Source organism: Lampetra planeri, chromosome 3 (assembly GCF_965212315.1).
Source record: "Lampetra planeri chromosome 3, kcLamPlan1.2.h2, whole genome shotgun sequence".
In the NCBI taxonomy this organism is placed as follows: domain Eukaryota; kingdom Metazoa; phylum Chordata; class Hyperoartia; order Petromyzontiformes; family Petromyzontidae; genus Lampetra; species Lampetra planeri.
This window is the reverse complement of record NC_136109.1, coordinates 16953317-16975401: the sequence shown is the minus strand read 5'-3', so window position 1 is coordinate 16975401 and position 22085 is coordinate 16953317. Positions and strand designations below refer to the sequence as shown.

At 45.3% G+C, this 22085-nt stretch overlaps 1 protein-coding gene across 4 annotated transcripts in view; it reads right to left on the bottom strand.

Moving 5' to 3' along the window:
- Positions 1–5946: 5946 nt before the first annotated feature.
- The window catches only part of LOC144739050 (carbonic anhydrase 12-like), a 42060-nt gene continuing 25921 nt past the window's right edge, over positions 5947–22085 (bottom strand). The window contains exons 9-14 of one of the 4 annotated variants that reach the window (XM_078622053.1): positions 18659–18856; positions 17148–17348; positions 16049–16160; positions 10675–10701; positions 8965–9049; positions 5947–7470 (exon numbers count right to left, since the gene is read on the bottom strand). In XM_078622053.1, the coding sequence (XP_078478179.1) occupies positions 7348–7470; positions 8965–9049; positions 10675–10701; positions 16049–16160; positions 17148–17348; positions 18659–18856 (746 nt within the window). In that variant the 3' untranslated portion in view covers positions 5947–7347. Of the gene's footprint in view, positions 7471–8964; positions 9050–10674; positions 10702–16032; positions 16161–17147; positions 17349–18658; positions 18857–22085 lie in introns of those variants that run through there. The other 3 variants (XM_078622058.1, XM_078622067.1, XM_078622073.1) reach the window with 3 other exon arrangements.

Below are 22085 nucleotides of genomic sequence, written 5' to 3'. Positions count from 1 at the left end.
TTGTGGCTTGCTTACATTCACCACAATGTAAAAAATTATCGATTCTTAAATCAAATCCACCACCCCATTTTTTCAATCCACTTCTGCATGAAGACCTCCCCATGCTTTGTTGGTCGTGTTGATTTGTTGTTACCATACTTCACCACACTGCTTCATGCAGGTTGAGAGGTTAATCGAATCGTGACCCATATCACGTGACAATCAAAGTGTCAGCTGTGTGTGAGAAGGGGAGGGGGGCGGGGTGCATTTACGCACTTAATTGCTATCGTGGTTTTTTAAACTGCTCCACAATTGAAATTGGCTACATTTGTGGCTGGTTTTTAAGCCAGTGGCTAAATCAGGCTGCTGTACATTGACTGGGTTACTTGAGAGCCCAAGCATGTATCAATCATCCTTATGTGTACTGTGGTGTATACTGGTAATAGTCGATGTATGAGTTTTCATACAGACAAATCCGTGAGTAGCCTTGGTCTTCACTTGAACAAAAACTGTCATATTGACTCCCATTTCGGAATTAATTGGTGTGATATTTCTTTTGCAGAGAGTATGGGTGTGAATTTATCTTATTTGTATGTGCAGCGCTTTCTTTTGTTATGTTGTTGCACCAACACCGTCATTTTGAAAAATACCCAATGCCAAAACGCATCGCTTACTGTTTAAAAATGAATTGTGTCTTGCATTGCGTTGGTAATTTTTTTAAGTTTTAAGTTGAATTCTATTACTTTTGTACAGTGTTTCCAATCGTGTTTGTCAATGAAGGGCAATTTTCGAAAAAAATAAGTTTTTTGTAGCAAATTTACTGTATATAGGAAACAGTAAGTTAAGTCAATGTACGAATGTGTTTAAGAGACTGGATAAATTATGGTGTAGCTTTTATTAATATTTAGCTAATGTATACTTTAACATATTTGATGGTAGCCGCTTCACTTCGAGAAAAATAATTAATGGGTTCAGGTGATAACGTCATCCTGTTCGATTTAAGACCAGAAGCAGGTGGATGGCTTCACCATTCTGGCAAATCGCCCGATGATGCTGGATGTAATTACCAGCGAAACGTCGTACTACTCAAATTGTAAATGTTGTGGATATTCTCCAACACACCGGTTGGCTGAAGTAATAACTATTTGGCGTTTTGTTTACGTGACAAATCCCTTACTTATTGGCTGTGTCGGGTGGTGGAGGGTTTTGACACATACTTACGCGATCTAAACTTTAAAAAAAAACCTTTATAATGAATAATATTGGTCGTGAAAGCCTCCGTGTTAAAAATCATGAAGCTGCAGAGAAAGCCTTTAGGCTAAAATTCACAATACAAGTGTAATGTGAGGATATATCCGGGTCGTTGACGGATCACAACTCGTCACGATGATTGGCTCTGCCGGTCCTGGTCCATAGCCAATGGGGGGCAAGTACGGTCGTCGTCGTGCTGTGGATTACAAATGAGCCACCTCCATGTGTCACCATCTCGAGTCGTGCCATACCTGCAGCCGTGGATTTACGTTGGAAGGTTACAGCTGTACACGTGGCGTTGCTATACCAATGACCCTTTGAATTCTAAAAGCAACCTGTGATTTTCAATAAATTTGAGAACAAAGCGCAATGTGGTATACGTGGGTTTTTTTTGTGTTGCGCGTATGTCGGACAGTCCTCGACGACTTACGAACGTAATTCGTTCATGGGGCCCGTTCGTAAGTAGGAACACAACAATGCACTGCATTTAAATGCCCATATGGTCAGTGTTATGGAATGTGTGACGATTAAAAAAAAGTACACAATAGTTACGCCGTTCAGTTTTCAAGTGTCATGAACTCTTGGAAGTGCTTTTGAACTCTTGGAAGTGCTTGCACAAAGGATAGTAACATCTCATCCTGTGTTCTTGGAATCTTTCTAAGTCAATGTTTTTTTTAATGTTTCATGGAAGCTGGTTCATAAGTACGAGTGCTCGTGTAAGTCGAGGACTGACTTGAATTTATTCCACTCCGCACGTAACCAACCGTGCTTATCAGAGGCACATCACGTGGTGCTTCTCGTTGCATTGTAATTGCTGTGATTTGTATCTCTTTTCTGTATGGGAACTTGCCTGGAACAATAATGAATGATAATGTGGCGACATTGATGATTTACCACAAGTCTTTTCGTGAACAATATTGTTAATAAAGTTTGTTGGGTTAGATCGTGTAAATGTGTCGTAAACCCACCTCTACCGGACACAGCCAATTAGTACAGTTTGTCACGTGAACAGAACGTGCCAATGATTTACTACTTAAGGCGATTGCCTGATGAAGCTGGTTGTAATCATCAGCGAAATGTCGTGCTCAAATTGTAAATGTTGTGGGTTTACTTTCCAACACACCGGTGTGCTGAAGTAGTCACTAATTGGGCACGCATTTTGTTCACGTGACGAACCTTATTCATTGTCTGTGTTGGGTGGAGGTGGGTTTACGACACATTGACGCGATCTAATGCAATACAAAACGTTATGAACATATTGATGCTTTGTTTAGAATTATATTTAAACATTTGTAGGAAACCTTTACAACTTTAACCCATAAAAGATTAAAAACTTAACTTCACATTGAAAAACAAAATATGCATGTTGCACTAGAGAATATATGGATTTTCAAGAATAACAGTAGTGATCCGATATTATGGTAGGTTTTTACCCTTTTAACTGGTACAAAACTGACACCTTTATTCAAGGCATCATGTTTGCAATGACCACAACACAAGTAGTCAATAAAGAAAACAAAAAGAAGCAACTCTGATAAGGATAATAATATGCACTGTCCTTGAAGTTGATTGGCCCACACCCGAGACGGCTTTCTTTAGAGCCTAGTCCCCATTGGTGTAGGGCCAGATGACACCAGAAGGCGTACAACTCAAAAACAGTGCAATATCAGAGTATTGAGAGTTCGGGGTAAACATTTACACTATGAGATCTCTTTTACCAGTGGCAAAATATAATGGTAGGTTTTTACCCTTTTAACTGGTACAAAACTGACACCTTTATTCAAGGCATCATGTTTGCAATGACCACAACACAAGTAGTTTACCCCGAACTCTCAATACTCTGATATTGCACTGTTTTTGAGTTGTACGCCTTCTGGTGTCATCTGGCCCTACACCAATGGGGACTAGGCTCTAAAGAAAGCCGTCTCGGGTGTGGGCCAATCAACTTCAAGGACAGTGCATATTATTATCCTTATCAGAGTTGCTTCTTTTTGTTTGCTTTATTGACTACTTGTGTTGTGGTCATTGCAAACATGATGCCTTGAATAAAGGTGTCAGTTTTGTACCAGTTAAAAGGGTAAAAACCTACCATTATATTTTGCCACTGGTAAAAGAGATCTCATAGTGATCCGATATTGTTACGTCAAGCCCACAAATGATGATGACGATGAGATTGCAGGTGACTCGAGAAAAAACAAACATTGAACTTCATCCTTAAACGGAAGTTCCCATACAGAGTCATAGGGTGGCGCTAAAGGACCATGGATATCGAGATTTGAAGTTTTCGTGACTGCAGGGATCCATACTCTTTGATTCTTTCGGTAAAGTCAGGTAGGTATAAAATAAATTAAATCACGACGTTTCGATCGCAACACAAGCGGCCGTCATCAGGCTGCACTGCCTTCTGCTGACAACGTAGTCCAGCAGCAGCAGCAGCCTACAACACACACACACACGTGTGTTTTACCTGTGTAACACGTAACACACGTGTTTTACCTGTGTAACAGCACAACACACGTGTTCCCTGTGTAACAGGACAACACACACGTGTGTTCATCTTCTTGGTTCTTTCGTTAAAGTCACGTAGAAGGGAAGTAATAAAATAATAAAAATAAAACATAATAGAATAATTCTCACGACGTATCGGCCACATCAGGCTGCACTGCCCTCTGTCTACTTGACGGACCTGTTCTCCACCTGAGGACGGCTGCTTGCGTTGTGGCCGAAACGTCGTGATAATTATTTTATTATGTTTTATTTTTATTATTTTATTACTTCCCTTCTACGTGACTTTACCGAAAGAACCAAGAAGATGAATCCCTGCAGTCACGAAAGCTTTAAATCGAAATTTAAACACACGTGTGTTACCTGTGATTTGGTCATTTGCGACTGCATATTTAACAGCACAGAAATGTACCATTTCAAAATGCGTGACAGTTTACCTCCATAAAACAACGTCGTTTTAAAAAAAATTAACGATGGAAGGTTGTTGTACAGCTTGTTTATCACGGCACCCTGCTTTGTTGCAAGTAATTATGACCCATTCATTGAGGGCGATTGAACCCGGCTGCGATTAAGCACTGAGACCACATGGGCACGATTTCGTGCCTCGCTCGCCGATTATTGAGCGCGGGCTCCCGAGTAAGCTGGCTGCCGGCTAAATAATGAACATCGATTTGCGTGGATTACTTTCAGTCTCTGTTTGTTTTCACTGCGTGGTGTGCCTCCACCTGCCGGCAGACCTTCACCAAGGCGGTAAACCAGCAGCGGGGTTTTATTTTCTCTCTACGGGTCATAACTCACCCTTGCACTGCACTCTATGAATCTCAAACGTATTTAGGGGCCGTCCATAAATGACGTCACGCGATTTTAGACGATTTTTGACCCCCCCCCCCTCGTCACACGGCGTCACAAAAAGTCAGACCCCCCCCCTCCCTCAAATATGACGTCACAAAGCTCTGCCCCTCCCCCCCAAAACCATATTTCCATTTTGAAATTAAAACATGCTTCAAATCGCTTTAAACTATTGTCATTGTAGTGCGTATTTAATGTGGCGCTGCACTCTGATGTTGTAGCAGTGTTGTTATAACAATTCTATATTTATCTAAAGTTGCGCGTTTTGATGTGACGTCACGTTTCTCACCCCCCCCCACCCCCCTCGTCACACATCGTCACAAATGTCGGCCCCTTCGGCTGGCCTCGGGCTAATACACCTCACACCCTCGCCGCTCATCAGAATCAGCCATGGTAAGTCCACCGCTGTATGAAGATCTTCCCTGAGCCGTCACCATCTGCCACGTCGCTGCGACTGTCGTTATGTCACCCGTATCACTTCCACCCGCCACCCCCAACAGATAAAGACCCCCCGGATAGCTTTAACGAACTGTCGGGGAAAGTGATGTTAGCGAGCACCTATGAAGGCCGGCACGGCACATGAGGGGTGGGTGGCCAGCACCACACCCGGCCGCCTTTGTCTCCCTAACTGCGACATGTACACATCCCACCATGTACTCATGTGCGGCTGAGTTGACCTCGGGGAGGCGCCGGACCGGTTCAGATAATCGTCACTGGTGTTGGCCACGAGCAGGAAGCAAACTTCGGCTCGCTACGTTTCGTAGCACAGTGCGCTTACTGATACTCCTTCATTTTCGGTAGCCTAAATGTAACGAAGTGAGGATGACACTGTAATTTAGATGGATCTATGAATTGATGAATCGTCACATGCCTTCTCATTAGCGCCGCATTGTAACAGAAAACACAAAGGAGGCTCAGGTTTTTGACCCTTTGCCCTTCTCGCGACAGAGGTGGCAGATTGAGAGAGGAGGCAGATTACCTCAGGGAGCAAATATTTAAATGTGGTGCTCTGAAAAAAAATTGGAAGGTTTTAAGTCTCCTTTGGCAAAAAAGAGACCCGTCACATGTTAGATGGAATTCACCTGGTTATACGGATGATCTTTATCACCAGGTGACAGACTACTGAGTCCGTGCATCTCGTTTGCAAGGCATTCAATGATGACAGCAGGACTCGAGGAACTGGGCAATCTGAAACGCTATAGACATGCATCGACTTTGTATCTTGGGACCATCGATGTTGAATTTCCGCCGATGGCTGCCAGTGGGAAGGAGCGTGCAAAACAAGTGAAACTTAAACGAGACAAGTTACGGATCACAGAGTGAATGGTGCATGGTAAGAAAGGGAATACAGACACACTGCACTTCTCATGGCAAATATAATTCCAGCATCGACATCACAATTAACGTTCACCACCGTACATTGCAATTTAGAATTTAAATTTATGCACGTATCAATGACTATGCTATTAAAAACAATATCCCAATAGAAAAAATAATCAATGCTCTACAGTATATGCGAAGGTGTAAAAATTGGCATTGGCATTTGGTAGCCATGTGTTTATTTCAAGGCATCAGCAACGACAATACATATGGGGCGTTATTTGAAATTATATTGGCTGAATGGAGCTGGGATAGAAAACCCGAATCACAGTCGGCTGTCTTTGTCCTGATGTAAATATTTAGATTTTATTTTTTTGCCTTTGTCGTTTTGGCGACCCAGGTCACTCGTGAAAATGCGACCAACCGAGTCTCTAAGTTTGAGAGCTGGATCGACAAAATTTACTTGAACAGTCAGAAAGCTGCGAGTTCAAATCTCAGCCAGAGGTCAGCTTCGCCCAACATCATTTCCGTGAGAAATAAGTACCATTTTTGTGGGAAATCAACTTTAGTTGTCCTATGGCTGGGGATGACGACGGTTGGTAACGGAGAGCACGGTGTAGTGAAGCTGACGCTGCTCAAATTCACGTCAATAAAGTTACTCACAAGAGTTGAATGATGTAAACCAAATTGTTTTTAACATTTGTATACACGAGAATAGGTTTTTCCCCTTTTTTCTGGCAACAAAACAGGTGTTAAGTTGTTAAAACACCAAACTGAAACCTTTTACAAGGAATCATGTCTGCATTAACCACAATACTTGTGGTCAAAATGCAAACAAAAAACATACTCTGATAATATATGCATTGTCCTTGAAACTGATTGGTCCATACCAGAGACAGCTTTCTTTTTAGCCTCGTCTCAAAACCTATTGTCATATTTTGGTACTGGCAAAGGAGGTCCCATGATGTAGATTTGTATAATATTCAGTGTGTAGAATCCATTGTTAATGATATGTGTTTATCATAAGGCTGAATTATTTCAAGGATATAAGTAATCTGCAATTATTGGAATAGTCTGTTCTGGTAAAACAAAATAAATCATAGAATGGGCCGTGAAAAATGAAGTAGTTTTGGCCTTGGTTTGGTGCATACGGCGCCATGATTTTTTTTCTCATAAAAGTGTGAACACAGTTGCACGACAGTTATTGCAATTAGACAACTCTTGTGCTTAGGAAATGGCAAATCCGTGAGTGTGAATGGGAAACCTTAGTGGCAACTTGTCTAATTGGGCTTCGTAAACGTTGTCACTCGGTCGATCGCGTCACAACGATAACATCAAGGCTGCGAAGACATAAAAATACGACCACATCGCGCCATTAATTCAGTAGAGACACTCAACCATTTCCTACTGCATTAAAGAGGGCAGCAGATACTCCACAACGCACTAATGAGGAGATCTAGAGCTGTGTTTCTGACGATTGGAGGGGACTTCTGGCAAGTTCAGATGGTTTCCTTGGTCGTAGCCGGTGTGTACATGGCTGCGTTTTCCGTGGCTGCCTTCTGTTTCCTGCCAAACACACCGGAGACACTCAACCCTCAGTTTACAGGAATACAAAGTCACACAATATATATATTTACAGTCAAGAATACCATCATCATCGTCGTCGTCGCCGCTATTTTACATTCACTACATCGTAGCTGGCCAGCTGGCACTGGGGAGAGAGTCAAAGTTAAATATGCAGCCCTGTACGAACCCTGCTCACTCCACTGCTAGAGGAAGGGCCTCCACTAAAGGAAGCCCCTCTTCCATGCTGGATAGATGTCTCGGAAGAGGTAGGAATAGCCACACTTCACCCCATCACACGTAACTTGCCGATTGACGAACATCAGTTTTCCCATTTATCCTTTTGAAGCGGGAGGGAGTAGAGAAACTTGCCCCATTGTTTTAATTGCTGCGTTGGGAGATTTAACCGGTGACCTCCGGATTGTAAGTCCAGCGTGCTAACCATGAAACTATGGCAGCATTCCCTGAGGTTATTGTGCTGGACTCAAAATAAAAAAAAAATGTGTGAGTTCCAATCCCAGTTGGGGGTTTGACTCAACCTATTATATCTCCGTGGTCAATTCAACGACTTCCATGTTGTGCAACATCAAACACGAGTTGCATTGTGGGCAGACTGACGCCCACCATCGGGATGTGGAATTCCCAGCACTGGCTCAGGTTTGCCGATGGGGATGAGCACCACCTCAACGACTTGATTGCAGACAGAGACAATGATGTAAACGGATCGAATGAGACAAAACCGTGCTTGTGCAAAAAGGATTTATGCACGTGCTCCTTTCACTTTGAACCCGAGTTCAGCACGAAGCATTGGGTGCTGCTTTATTGCAGGCAAAATTTCCCCTCAATTGAAAGACAACACTTGGGCCGCCGAAAGCCTCTCGCAACAAAGGCTGAGCACGTTTTCCCATGGACGGACATGACCTCCGGAACAAGGCCCTCATTGTCGCCGTGCCATGTGACACCGCCGCAAGGTCCGAGCAGGTGCTACGTGCCGGATACATTTCAAGGCAATCTTTAGCCGTCAGCCTGAAGCGGCTGCATTTTCTTCCCACCCACCCCACCCCCAACAGCAGCCTTCTCGTCCAATGCGGCCGAGTGGTTTATTGTCAAGCGGGTGCAACCGCAACAAACAAAAAACAAAAACATGAACAAGAAAACATCTTAAAGTGACTATGTGCAAACAGAAAATCCAAGAAAAGACCGCAAAATATTGCAGAAAAAGCACCGTACACCAACACTGTGTGCAAAAATCCCAGTGGGATGCAGGTCAAACAACAACAACCACAAGACAACTTAGATTAAGGCCATCAGTCTAACTCTGTACTACAATAAACAAACATGGCTAAACCAAACATTTTTTTCTAAAATCACCGAATTTTCACAATAAACGACGTCAACAACATGTACTACCAAACTCTGCAGCCATAGCTGGCTGCATGAGTCACTCCACAACAGCAGGAGCATCAGTCGGAGTATCAACACTGTGACGAGCCACACCTCTTTTGCTGGCGGTAGAAGTAGATGAAGAAAGTCAGCACCGTCACGGCCAGAAGCAGCCCCAGAATGATCGCCGTTGTGTTCCCTGAGCGAGGGAAGGAGGGAGGGAGACATCGAGACGGTGCATCTTGCGCGCGTTTTTGTGCTGGCGTGCGATATTCTTTCAGCCCTTCAAGAACCAAATGGCAAAGCATTTGGGGATAAAGAGTAAATATTGTCTCTGCCAAATCATGAAATACTCAAATAATATTTTTTGCAATGTGTCAGTCTTCCACTAGATTAAGGCCTTCCCATGCTGAGTGGGTCTAAGGGGAGTTGTTTGACCATACTTCACCACTCTGGTAAGTGCGGGTTGGTGAAAGAGGGAGGGGGTACCCAGAACGGGCATTAGCCATGCCTGAGATTCGAACTCAGGTGGCTGGGCTCTTAGTGCAGTGAACTCACCACTGTGTGTCACTGCTGCACTTCCAGACACTAATTTTGACAAAAAAAAATTCCCATCCAATTATTTTAATAAAAAAGTAAACCAGCATTCACAATGAAGCACATTTACGTATATTGACACAGATGTATATAAACACATTGGAGTGTGATTACCCTATGAGATGATTGCTACAGCAGCACCACGCCGTGAGTAGTCTGGCGGATAAGAAGGAGAGTTGGTGGGACGTGTCTCAGTGAACGTGTGATCGCAGGAGGCACTGAAAACATCGCCCTTGACTACACAGCCTGAGTGTTGGAAAGCGACCATGCTATTGTACCCCGACACCAACACTTGAACCGACACCTGCCTGCATAACACTGCAGGGGTTTTGTATTAAATGGGTCACAAGTAAACCGTGTCCGAATTGTATTCTATTCGAGGCACTAATTACATGGGACAAATCACAGTGTGACAGATTGTTATTCTATGGTTTCCCACCTGATGATGGACGCTTGTGTTGCGCCCGAAAGGTCGTGATTTATTTTATTTTATACCTACGTGACTTTACCGAAAAAAACAAAGAGTATGATATTTTTAGTCACTTTTTTTTCTACGTTACTTTACCGAAAGAACCATAGAATATGAATTCCTGCAGTCACGAAAGTTTTAAGTCCAAATTTGACGCTGTCTTTCCGACAGACCTGTTCTTCACCTGAGGACGGCTGCTTGCGTTGTGGCCGAAACGTCGTGAGAATTGTATTTTATTATGTTATATTTTTATTATTTTATTATTTACCTTCTACGTGACTTTACCGAAAGAACCAAGAAGATTTGACACTGTTGTTAAGGCTTTATTTTAACTGAAAAATATACATTTACAGTCGTAGCTTAAAGTATCATGCAATGGCCCCGTCGCAGCTTTGAATGGGGACCATTGTCTAAACTGCGAGCCTAATGTATAAACTGTTTATAGTTTTTGAAGGAAGGCATTGTTCATGGTGATGAGAGGGGTTAGGCACTTTCCAGCCTCTGCTTTGTACACGACTATTAAAGTGATCAACCCTGCCATTGGGTGTCATCAACATTTACTTGGTTGTCATTGTTTAAGTTCTCACTCGGAGCTCATAAAAAAATATATGAAGTAGCTTAGTAGAGTGACTGTAATCTACTTTTAACGCTTTCAACAAATACGGTGGCGTGGAGGTGTTAACTCTAAGAGTGCTCGCGCTTTGGATGAATGCCACCAAGCTGCCAAGGTAATGCGAGCGGATGTCCACGTCACTCACCCGCACATTCGCACGCTGGTTCGGAAGCTGCGGGGATGACAGGAAAACAGAGCACATCACCGTCGACCTTTCACGGCGGCTGATACACAGCAATGACGGCAATGACGAAGTATACTCTCCCGCGCGAGTACAATTAAAAGTTACACCAAAGAAAAATGCAGAGGCAGTCGGATAGCTCAGGGTTCAGAGCATCAGGTTTTGGCACTGCTGAGATGCTGGGTTGATTCAAGGCAGCCGTCCATGATTAAAGCGGGATGCCAGCCCAGTCGCGAATGATTGGCAAAAAAAAGACGAAAGCTCCCCCGTGTAGCCTTAACAAGCTGTTGGGGCAAGTGCTGTTAGCGAGCACCTATGAAGGCTGGCACAGTATACGGGGGGTGGGTGGCCAGCACCACGCCCGACCACCTTTGTCTCCCCAGAAGTAACGCTAAGTCGAAATCCCTAATTTAGATCGGATCATTGGGGTTTATTAGTAATACATCGGCATTTTGCGACCCCCACTGCCACTGTGTAGCATATTATTATGTGTCAGGGACTCTATGAGATGATAGGACAATAGTCTGAGTCTGTAATTGGCAATAAGTAACAGCAAAGCAGTTCTTAGGTTTTTTCGGTAAAGTCACGTAGGTAAAACATCAAAATTAATGAAAATAAAATAAAATAAAAACAAAAATCACGACGTTTCGGAGGCAACACAAGTCTCCGTCATCAGGTGGGACCGTCACAGCCGAATTAGCTGCATCAAGTGAGCCAATGATTCAAGAAGTAATCCCTTATAAGCAAGTTGAAGGGGGGGGGGGAGGAGAGGGGGGGGGGGAGCTCATCAGAATGTGGTAGCCAATGAATGGAACGTATCGGGAGGGAGGGGGGCGGGGCTCAAAGACAGCACGGAGTGCTAAGTACAACGCATCGGGAGGGGGAGGGAGCGGGGCCAAAACAATGGACGACGGCTTGGACGCGGTTGCTGCTGCACACGCCAACACAATGGGCAGAGAGGGGGAGGGGAGGTCTGATACACATGATAGACAAAAGAACGAAAATGCCCATGTTTATACCAATGCTGGCTGAACAATGAAGAGAGCACTGCCAAAAAATAACTGGGGATGTTAACACTCGGTAAAGTAAAGTAAAATAGTGCCTGTCAGATAAGATGGTCCAAAAAAGTGTAATTAAGTCTTTTTTGCGTGGTTGATAACATCTTTCCAATGATTACTAAGTTTGTACCCATCATCACGGTTGAAATTATGTCTGTGTTTGTATATTTGTATGGCTTCGTGTACAAACCTTTGATGGTAGCCGGGAGGTTTGCAGAGAACCTTGGTCTCGGAAAAGACAATATCATGAGAGCCCACCGAGTTGTAGCAATGATCGGCAACGGCAGAAGAATCAGTTCTGCCGTGTTTAAGATCTGACTTGTGCTCGCGGACACGATCAGAAACATGACGTTTCGTTTCTCCAATGTAGCAATCACCACAAATGCAACTCAATTTGTAGACTCCAGGATACTGTAAGTCAGGAACGACATCCTTCACAGATGGAATCAGATCACGGATTTTATGCACTGTACTGAATCGGACTTGGATCTTATGTTTGTTTAGAATTTTGGAGATCTTTTTGGTCACGCCTGCTATGTATGGTAACGTGATGGTTTTGGTCGGAGTTTCAAGTGGCTGTTTCTGTGTGGTGGGAGAGACAGCTTGGCGGATAGTACGGTCAGAGTATCCGTTCATCCTGAGGGCCCGATGTACATGTCTTAATTCACCGGTCAGGTGGTGTTTGTCAGAAATGCCATGGGCTCTGTGGTATAGCGTTTTGATGAGAGAATTCTTTTGAGATGGGTGGTGGTGGGAATCCGGTTTCAAGTAGGAATCTGTGTGGGTGGCTTTCCTGTAGACAGAATGTCCCAAGAAACCGTCAGGCCTCCTCTCAAACAGAATATCCAAGAATGGTAGTTTACCGTCTTTCTCCACTTCCATGGTGAATCTGATGGATGGGTGTCTAGAATTGATGTGGTCCAAGAAGTGGTTCAATGCTGGGAGGCCATGTGGCCAGATGACGAAAGTGTCATCCACATACCTCTTCCACAGGGAAGGACGCAGGGTAGATGTCTGGATGGCGTCTGATTCAAACTTTTCCATGAACATGTTGGCTATAACTGGTGACAAAGGGGAGCCCATAGGGGTACCCTCATTCTGTTTGTAGAAGGTGCCATTCCAGGTAAAATAGGTGTTGGTGAGGCAATGCCTAACCAGTGCAGGTGCATCAGAATTCAATCCATGTTGGACTAAGTCCTCAATTATTGTTAGGGTGTCCGGTACTGGGACTTTGGTAAACAAAGATACTACATCAAAGCTGACGAGGATGTCATCAGGAGATAGTACCATGTCCTTAACCCAATTAGTCTCTATGGTTAAGGACATGGTACTATCTCCTGATGACATCCTCGTCAGCTTTGATGTAGTATCTTTGTTTACCAAAGTCCCAGTACCGGACACCCTAACAATAATTGAGGACTTAGTCCAACATGGATTGAATTCTGATGCACCTGCACTGGTTAGGCATTGCCTCACCAACACCTATTTTACCTGGAATGGCACCTTCTACAAACAGAATGAGGGTACCCCTATGGGCTCCCCTTTGTCACCAGTTATAGCCAACATGTTCATGGAAAAGTTTGAATCAGACGCCATCCAGACATCTACCCTGCGTCCTTCCCTGTGGAAGAGGTATGTGGATGACACTTTCGTCATCTGGCCACATGGCCTCCCAGCATTGAACCACTTCTTGGACCACATCAATTCTAGACACCCATCCATCAGATTCACCATGGAAGTGGAGAAAGACGGTACACTACCATTCTTGGATATTCTGTTTGAGAGGAGGCCTGACGGATCCTTGGGACATTCTGTCTACAGGAAAGCCACCCACACAGATTCCTACTTGAAACCGGATTCCCACCACCACCCATCTCAAAAGAATTCTCTCATCAAAACGCTATACCACAGAGCCCATGGCATTTCTGACAAACACCACCTGACCGGTGAATTAAGACATGTACATCGGGCCCTCAGGATGAACGGATACTCTGACCGTACTATCCGCCAAGCTGTCTCTCCCACCACACAGAAACAGCCACTTGAAACTCCGACCAAAACCATCACGTTACCATACATAGCAGGCGTGACCAAAAAGATCTCCAAAATTCTAAACAAACATAAGATCCAAGTCCGATTCAGTACAGTGCATAAAATCCGTGATCTGATTCCATCTGTGAAGGATGTCGTTCCTGACTTACAGTATCCTGGAGTCTACAAATTGAGTTGCATTTGTGGTGATTGCTACATTGGAGAAACGAAACGTCATGTTTCTGATCGTGTCCGCGAGCACAAGTCAGATCTTAAACACGGCAGAACTGATTCTTCTGCCGTTGCCGATCATTGCTACAACTCGGTGGGCTCTCATGAAATTGTCTTTTCCGAGACCAAGGTTCTCTGCAAACCTCCCGGCTACCATCAAAGGTTTGTACACGAAGCCATACAAATATACAAACACATACATAATTTCAACCGTGATGATGGGTACAAACTTAGTAATCATTGGAAAGATGTTATCAACCACGCAAAAAAGACTTAATTACACTTTTTTGGACCATCTTATCTGACAGGCACTATTTTACTTTACTTTACCGAGTGTTAACATCCCCAGTTATTTTTTGGCAGTGCTCTCTTCATTGTTCAGCCAGCATTGGTATAAACATGGGCATTTTCGTTCTTTTGTCTATCATGTGTATCAGACCTCCCCTCCCCCTCTCTGCCCATTGTGTTGGCGTGTGCAGCAGCAACCGCGTCCAAGCCGTCGTCCATTGTTTTGGCCCCGCTCCCTCCCCCTCCCGATGCGTTGTACTTAGCACTCCGTGCTGTCTTTGAGCCCCGCCCCCCTCCCTCCCGATACGTTCCATTCATTGGCTACCACATTCTGATGAGCTCCCCCCCCCCCTCTCCTCCCCCCCTTCAACTTGCTTATAAGGGATTACTTCTTGAATCATTGCCTCACTTGATGCAGCTAATTCGGCTGTGACGGTCCCACCTGATGACGGAGACTTGTGTTGCCTCCGAAACGTCGTGATTTTTGTTTTTATTTTATTTTATTTTCATTAATTTTGATGTTTTACCTACGTGACTTTACCGAAAAAACCTAAGAATATGATTCCTTGCAGTCACGAAAGCTTCAAATCTAGAAGCAAAGCAGTTATAAGTGACTCACAGAATTGTGCGCAATTCTGAGTCACTTCCCTGAAGGCAAACACCTTCAGCGAGAGCGATGCCGATCACACAACGTGGTTCGAATTCGACCCTCGATCGATGTCTGTGCCATCGCCGCACACGCGTCGAAATAAAAGCAAGGGACAAGTCCTCACTTACTAACAACTCCTCTATCATGTTTCACTGCTGGAGGGGTTGCCCCCCCTACCTGAAAATCCTGGCTCTGCCATTGCTTGCACAGCTGATGAAAAATGCATATCTGTTCTTCTTCCACAGGTGATATTGATTGATTGATTCATGTACTAATATCAACATCGGCAGCGTTGGTTTGCAAGAATCGTGTTGATCTTGACTTTAATATTACTTAAGGTATAAATTGTCTAGATCGTGTATCCCAAACCACCCACGTCTTATAACTTTCTTCAGCCAAGCTTCAGATGTGAATATGCTAGACAAGGTAGCGAATTAAGTTGCACATTTCTAAATTAAATCCACATCAGAACTGAGATGCAGATAATACGGCAAATGTTTGGTTCAGAGTTTGCAATTGCAAAACAGAATGGTCCGAATATGTACACAGATGGAAACATCGTAGACAATCTTAAGTGCAATGTCTGAGATAGTTTGTGTTAATGCCCAGGACTACATGAAGCAGCTGCTAGTCTTTATGGAAATGCCTCGTTTTGAAAGACCATTTGCTCTCAGATTTACAGATAGTGTAGCGTTGAAGAACAGAAACAAATTACTTTGCCTTGAGGCAAGGGAATCAGCTTTGCTCGAGCAGTGAAAGGATTTACAATTTTATTGTTGCTTTTATGGATGCTAAAAGTGAGCAGGTGTTGACGATTAACATTGGCGGGTCTCTTTTAAATCAATCAATCAATAAATCTTCATTTTACGTGCCAATATTGCCCTCGATAAAGTCGGCACGAGTGCACATTGCAACGGAACGGGAACGGTCCACGGGGCACGGAGCAACAGGAACGAAGAAAGAAACGTGTCACCGCCCGCAGCGGCTAACACCGACTGAGAAAAGTAAATCGTAACCGCGCTCAACATAACTGACTGGTTGCTCATCCGAGAAACGCTGCCGTACATTGACAGTCATTCACCATGCCCGTGCGCGCTGCAGTCGATGGATGAGGCTCGTGCTCGTCCGACCAGCGCTGTGATGAATTGTCACGATTCGGAGGCACGATGTGCTGCGAGAAGCGGATTTCTTTTCTGTCGAGATTTTACCGTCTTGTTTCAATTGTTTCGCGCGGGGAAAAGGTTTGTAAGAGGTTTTTTCTGGGTAAGATCGCGTAAATATATAAATGTTTCGTTAAAACCCGCCACCACCCGACACAGCCAACTAGTAAGGGTTGTCACGTAAACAGAACGAGAGTCAAGCCACAACATTTACAATCTGAGTACGACGTATTGCCAGTAATTACAACTAGCTTCATCAGGCAACAGCCAAATCTGTCTCTCGCCTGATGAAGTTGGTTGTAAATTTTGTGTATTTCCTCTCCAACACACACTGGTGTGCTGTACTAGTGACGAATTGGCACGTTCTGTTTACGTGACAATCCTTACTAGTTGGCTGTGGCGGGTTTTAACGACACATTTATATATTTACACGATCTAACCCAAAAAAAAACCTCTATTGTGGATGATATTGGTCACGAAGGCCGACTGTGTGTTCAACAGGCAAAGGTTTGTCGAACGTCGTGAGCGCCGGCAGTGTTTAGATGTGACACGGGTTGAAATTGTCATCGTGTATATTCACTCCGATTTGTTGCGTTGGGTTCGTTCCGTGAGTCTAAATGTCACATTAGCGTGGAAACTTTAATAAAATTCTCAAATCTTAAAACATAATTTAACGTCAAGATAACTGATTGAATATGGTAGGGAATGGGTCACCGTGGAATGTCTTGGTGACAACAAAATGTACAACTGTCAAACTGTTTTGTTAAATAATAACCAAAAGGGGGGGGGGACGTTAAATAGCCTCAGTTTATTCCATCACCTATTTAGTTTGTTCGAGTCAGAATGTGTTTGTCATCTGCCGTATACCTGCTGCTCTAGTTGTGTGTGTGTATAAGTAGCTCCGCATGTGATGCGGCTCTCGAACAATTTTTGTAAAAGACAAATACAATTTTAAAAAATGTCTCTTATTTTTTGAAAAAGCTTTCCGACCCCTGACTGCTAGAGCACAGACGGACTGACCGGCATTGTTCGAGGATTGGCGCGTGATGGCCCGGGCGCCGCACATGCGTCGGCATGCCTGCGTGCTGGGGAACGAGTTGCCATTGCCACCGCAGCCCGAGTACGGGAAGGACTCGCAGAGCCCATTGCTGGCGTTGAAATGGATCCGGTAGGTGGCCTCCTGGCAAGGTCCCGAATCGGCAGGCAGCTTGCACGCCAGGTCTGTGTGTATATAAAATCGCAAATAATCCAATTTAGCAAAATAAGTTTTACTGTACAGTATACTTAACTAAATACACATGTACTTAACACATTGTCTTGTTCAGTGTATTCCTCGATTAAACAATTGTGTTTTGGTTATATTAATTGAGAGAGCTCATTGGTCAATGGACTGAATTTTACTTCATTTTGGCAATAAAACAATCTTTACTAACTATTTTGTAAAACACCTAGTCCTGCGTACTAATGTATTTACTGCTGCACACATAACACCTGGGTCTGTCTGATCATTGCTCGAGACCTCCAGGCGAAATACCAAATGAAATTCACTCTCCGTCATGGCTCATTGCGGTTAGCTATGTACGGTGCAAAAAAAGTTCAACGTACATACATACAAAGTGTAAGCAAACCAAGCATACGTTTAGGGCCCCAAACAGCTCAAGGGACTGCGGATTCATAAAAAAATATATATATACAGGTGCATCCATATATCAACACAAATTACAATTATAAAAACATGAGCTAATTAAAATAAAAAGCCAATTAATCTCTCTCATATACATAGCGTATATCGTCTGCACCTATCTGCTCTCGTCTCACTATACCTGTGCTTTGATCTACATATCTCTTACCTCACTACATCTGGACCTATTGTTGAAATCTCATCTGTCATATTACTCGGATTTTCTAGAATAAAATATGGCCCCTAAATGAATTTATCTTTAAGGCCCCAAATGGCCTAGCACCACCACTGCTGATAGCCAAAATGGAAATGAAATGCAGATTCTTCAGCAAACGTTTGCTTCGAAGTTTACAACTGTAAAACACAAATGTCTGTATCTGTTTACGGGAGCTCCGATTTTGACTAATTTCCATCTTTGACATTTATCGATCTGACTCGTCATGCAACAAAGATTGGTCTCATAACGCAGAACGCAAGAGGAAGTGCTGCTCTGCTCAGTGTGGGCCAGAGGTCACCTGCGGGGACCTCGAAGGTGGTCACTCTGTGAAATCCTCTTCCGTGAGCCGTTCTCTGCCACCAAGGGTTTGCACTGCTCTGCGAAAAATCCCAATGTGTTGTTCGTCTCGTGATGTGACGCCGATCGTGCGAATGGGATACCACGGCATTATTTGTCTCCCTAGTGGTGACGTTTACACACTGCGCAGGGTACTCATTTGAGGCTGAGTCGACCTAGGGGAGGCCCAGGCCTAGTTCAAATAATCGTCACCGGTGTTGGCCGTCAGCGGGAATCAAACTCGCGCAGCGCGCTAACCTACCGCTTAGCGCAGAAAAATCACGCGCACGCGCACACCTCTCTCGGGGAATAGCGTGGCTCCATTGGGCAGGCATGAGCGTGAGCACGCCACCACGTCGGGGAAGCTGTTGGCGTTGCCGGCCTGGCCCTCGCTCAGGAAGGGCACGCACACGCCCCTCGCGCCGTCGAACCCCCAGCGCCGCTCACCACGCTCGCCGCCACGTTCCAACGGCTGCTGGCACGGAGCGGCTCCGTCTGGGCATCAGCGTCATCGTCACCGTCAATCGTGTATGCGTGTTGAACTTTTTTCGCACCAAACGTAGCCAAGCGTGCTAATCGGAGGTGCGGGGGAAGGACAACAATCTAAACACAAAAGCAGTTCTAAATTACCGAGTAGAAGGGAAATAATAAAATAATAAAAATATGATGCTTTATTTTTATTATTTTATTATTTCCCTTCTACGTGACTTTACCGAAAGAACCAAGAAGATGAATCCCTGCAGTCACGAAAGCTTTAAATCGAAATAAACGAGTGTTCAATCTAAGTTTAAAAGTGCATAGCTATTTAGGCTTCCTAATAACGGAAGGAAGAGCGTTACAGACGGCCACAGAAGCGCATCTGAAAGCGCGCGATGTATGACAGCCATGACCATCTCACTGCTGGATGAAGGTCAACCCCAAGCTGTTGCCGGGGGTCTCCGGCCCGAGGACCGGGACCAGGTAAAAGGTGGCAGATATTCGGGATCCGTCCTTGAGTCTGAGCCAGTTTGGCAACAGACTTAACAGAGTTTTGTTACTCCAAAGAGCTTACCCTGTGTGATCAGCACGGCGCATTCGTGATGGACTGGACTCACACGAGTGTGTGATAACAAGGGTTCAGACTTACGTAAGCTGCGAGATGGAAACGGCTTTTTGAGCACACCTTTTATCTGACATAAGCAAAACACCCTTACATTACACTTGTGTTGGCGGAAGGCGACTGCAACTTCTGATGCAGGCATACTTTGGATATAAGCACGACCTGACTTGCTCCCAAGATATGTGCATATATCCAGCTTCGCCTGTACTTTGAATGTTGGCGTTGACTTGTCAGTAACACCGTCAAATGGCTGTAATAACTGCAATTCGTGTTGTCACTTTGGTACAGCACAGGAAAGGAAACATATGATTGTGACTTATGGGAACTGTAGTTATTTTAGTGCATTTTATTTTAAAGTGTTAAGTTGTTATTTTCCTGTGGTTATAAATAGTCCATGCTTCAGCTGTAGCAGCGAGGAGCTATGACACCTGCAAACAATATCCTACCCTTGAGAATTGTGTTCAAGGATCTGCAATGCCCACATTGTAGTGTTGCTAATTTTCTGTAGAAATCACAGACCCAGAGGCAGATAATTGATATGTCGATGCTTTGAAACCTGGCCCAACGGTAGGGGCATTGCCCACTGCAGTATTTAACCAAACAACTATAATAGTAACCCTAACGCAACTGCTTAGATGTTGTCAAATTGACTCTCATGTAAATTGGCTCTATCATTGGAATGTGGAAGTCCACCATTGGCTCAGGATGATTGAAGTGCTCACACCACAGTGCCAGCAGGCTGGAAAATAGAAATGCCACGAATAATGTTATAAATACTCTAGATAACATCATTTTCTTTTGACGTTTCCACAAAGCACCCTGCTTGGTTCCCTTCAAATGAAAGTGATGCATCGGCATGCACTTTCATCAGAAGGATCTGAAGCATTTATCTTTCACCAACTCTGGCCCGTCAGGACGTCACAAACAGATGGTGTCAACTGTAGGTGTACTCGACAAGAGAATGTGTCATCACATCTGAAGTACCGGTGAAGACGCTGGACACCCAGGTTGAGGCACACGTATATTTATTTCAGCTTATCGGTACAGGACAACACTAGAGGGGGTAGCGGCCCTCTCACCCGGATAACTGGGGATACCCCCTAGCTAATCTCACCTATCCCCAAGTCCTCCTCTAACGAGCTAGGGGAGGCTAACTGGCCCGACACTGGTGAGTCGGGCTACGGTCTCCGGAGTCCCAGGGTCTAACCCTGGTTCACGGAACCACGCCTCTGGCTCGCTCCTCTGCAGCCCTGACAAGGGCGGCGTCGAGGGGAGTCCAGGGCTCTAGCTAGAGGATCTTCACTCTTCCTCCTTCGTTCCCAGACTGAGCCCCGAGCTCTCTTTGTCCTCCCCCTTTATACCCCCCCATCAGGATCACAACCCCCCAGGCTGCCTGATGCGGACGTCGCTGCGGGCACCCCCCCCGTGTACTCCCGTAACTCCGCCCACTGTGTTTGTTACCCATTGGATCGTATGCACTTACAGCCCTCCCGTAACAGCCCTACATCACCCCCCCCATTACAGCTCGCAGCCGTCCCGGCTGCAACAATTCCAAATAAAGGAACAATTACCCCTCGACCCCGTGTGTGCCTCATTTTTTCAACAAAATGCAAATAGCAGAACAACAACAAGAACAACAACCATACCCCCGAAGGGAATGTCCGACGCACCCCCCCCCCCGCATAAATACGAAATCCGTAAGCACGTATGTACAACTAGCCAGGAACTCCCCCATCACACACAGCACACCCACGACACACAACGCACCCACAACACACACACCGCGCCCACACAACACAACACACTCAGTGTGCAAGGAGCACACCACCGACGCAGCATACAGTAACCATGACACGTGAAGGAAAATAAATAAGAAAAGTTTTTTTTTTCTTTTTCTTCCTGCTGTATATTATAAGAGTCTGCGCATTTTAGCGCGCGTCCTTGCCGCAGGCCCGTCACACGGGGCAACCCCGGACGGCGGACCATCCGGTGGCGGCTGTCCCATTCGAGGTGAGGTCGCGATTGAAGTCGCGCGACTGTCGGCATCACCTGTGGGGGTTCCAGGGCGTGAGCCCGTCATTCCCGGTACACCTGTGGGTGGGACAGCCGGCAACACATCAGGCGAGAGCAGCGACGGACCCTCCGAGTCGGTCGACCCCCCACATGCTTGGCCTCGCGTGCGTGGCGTGGGCCCCCGCACCGCAACAAACGGCTTCAGCCTAGAGGGGTGTACAAACCACCGGCGCCTCCCCCATTGGATTCGAACGCACTGAGGCCTCAAAACCTCAATAACCTCGACGGGGCCCCGCCACGGGCGTACGAGTTTAGAGGAGGTCGCGAGTGGTACCTGGGGACAGTGCAGCCATGCCCTGTCCCCCGGCTTCCACTGCAGCACGTGCGCGCGAGCCAGTCTGAGGCGCTCGTTCGCCTTCTGACGCCTGTCAGAATTTAGCCTCGCCGCATCCCGCGCCTCAGTCAGTTTGTCAAGGTTAAATTTAACGTGATCGTCCAATTTAGATTTGCCCAGCGGCACGTGGATCTGCAACTGTGCCCGAACAGGTGGGTCGGGTTCGCGGCCATACATAAGAAAGAAAGGTGAAAACCCCGTCGCAGCATGGGGAGCCA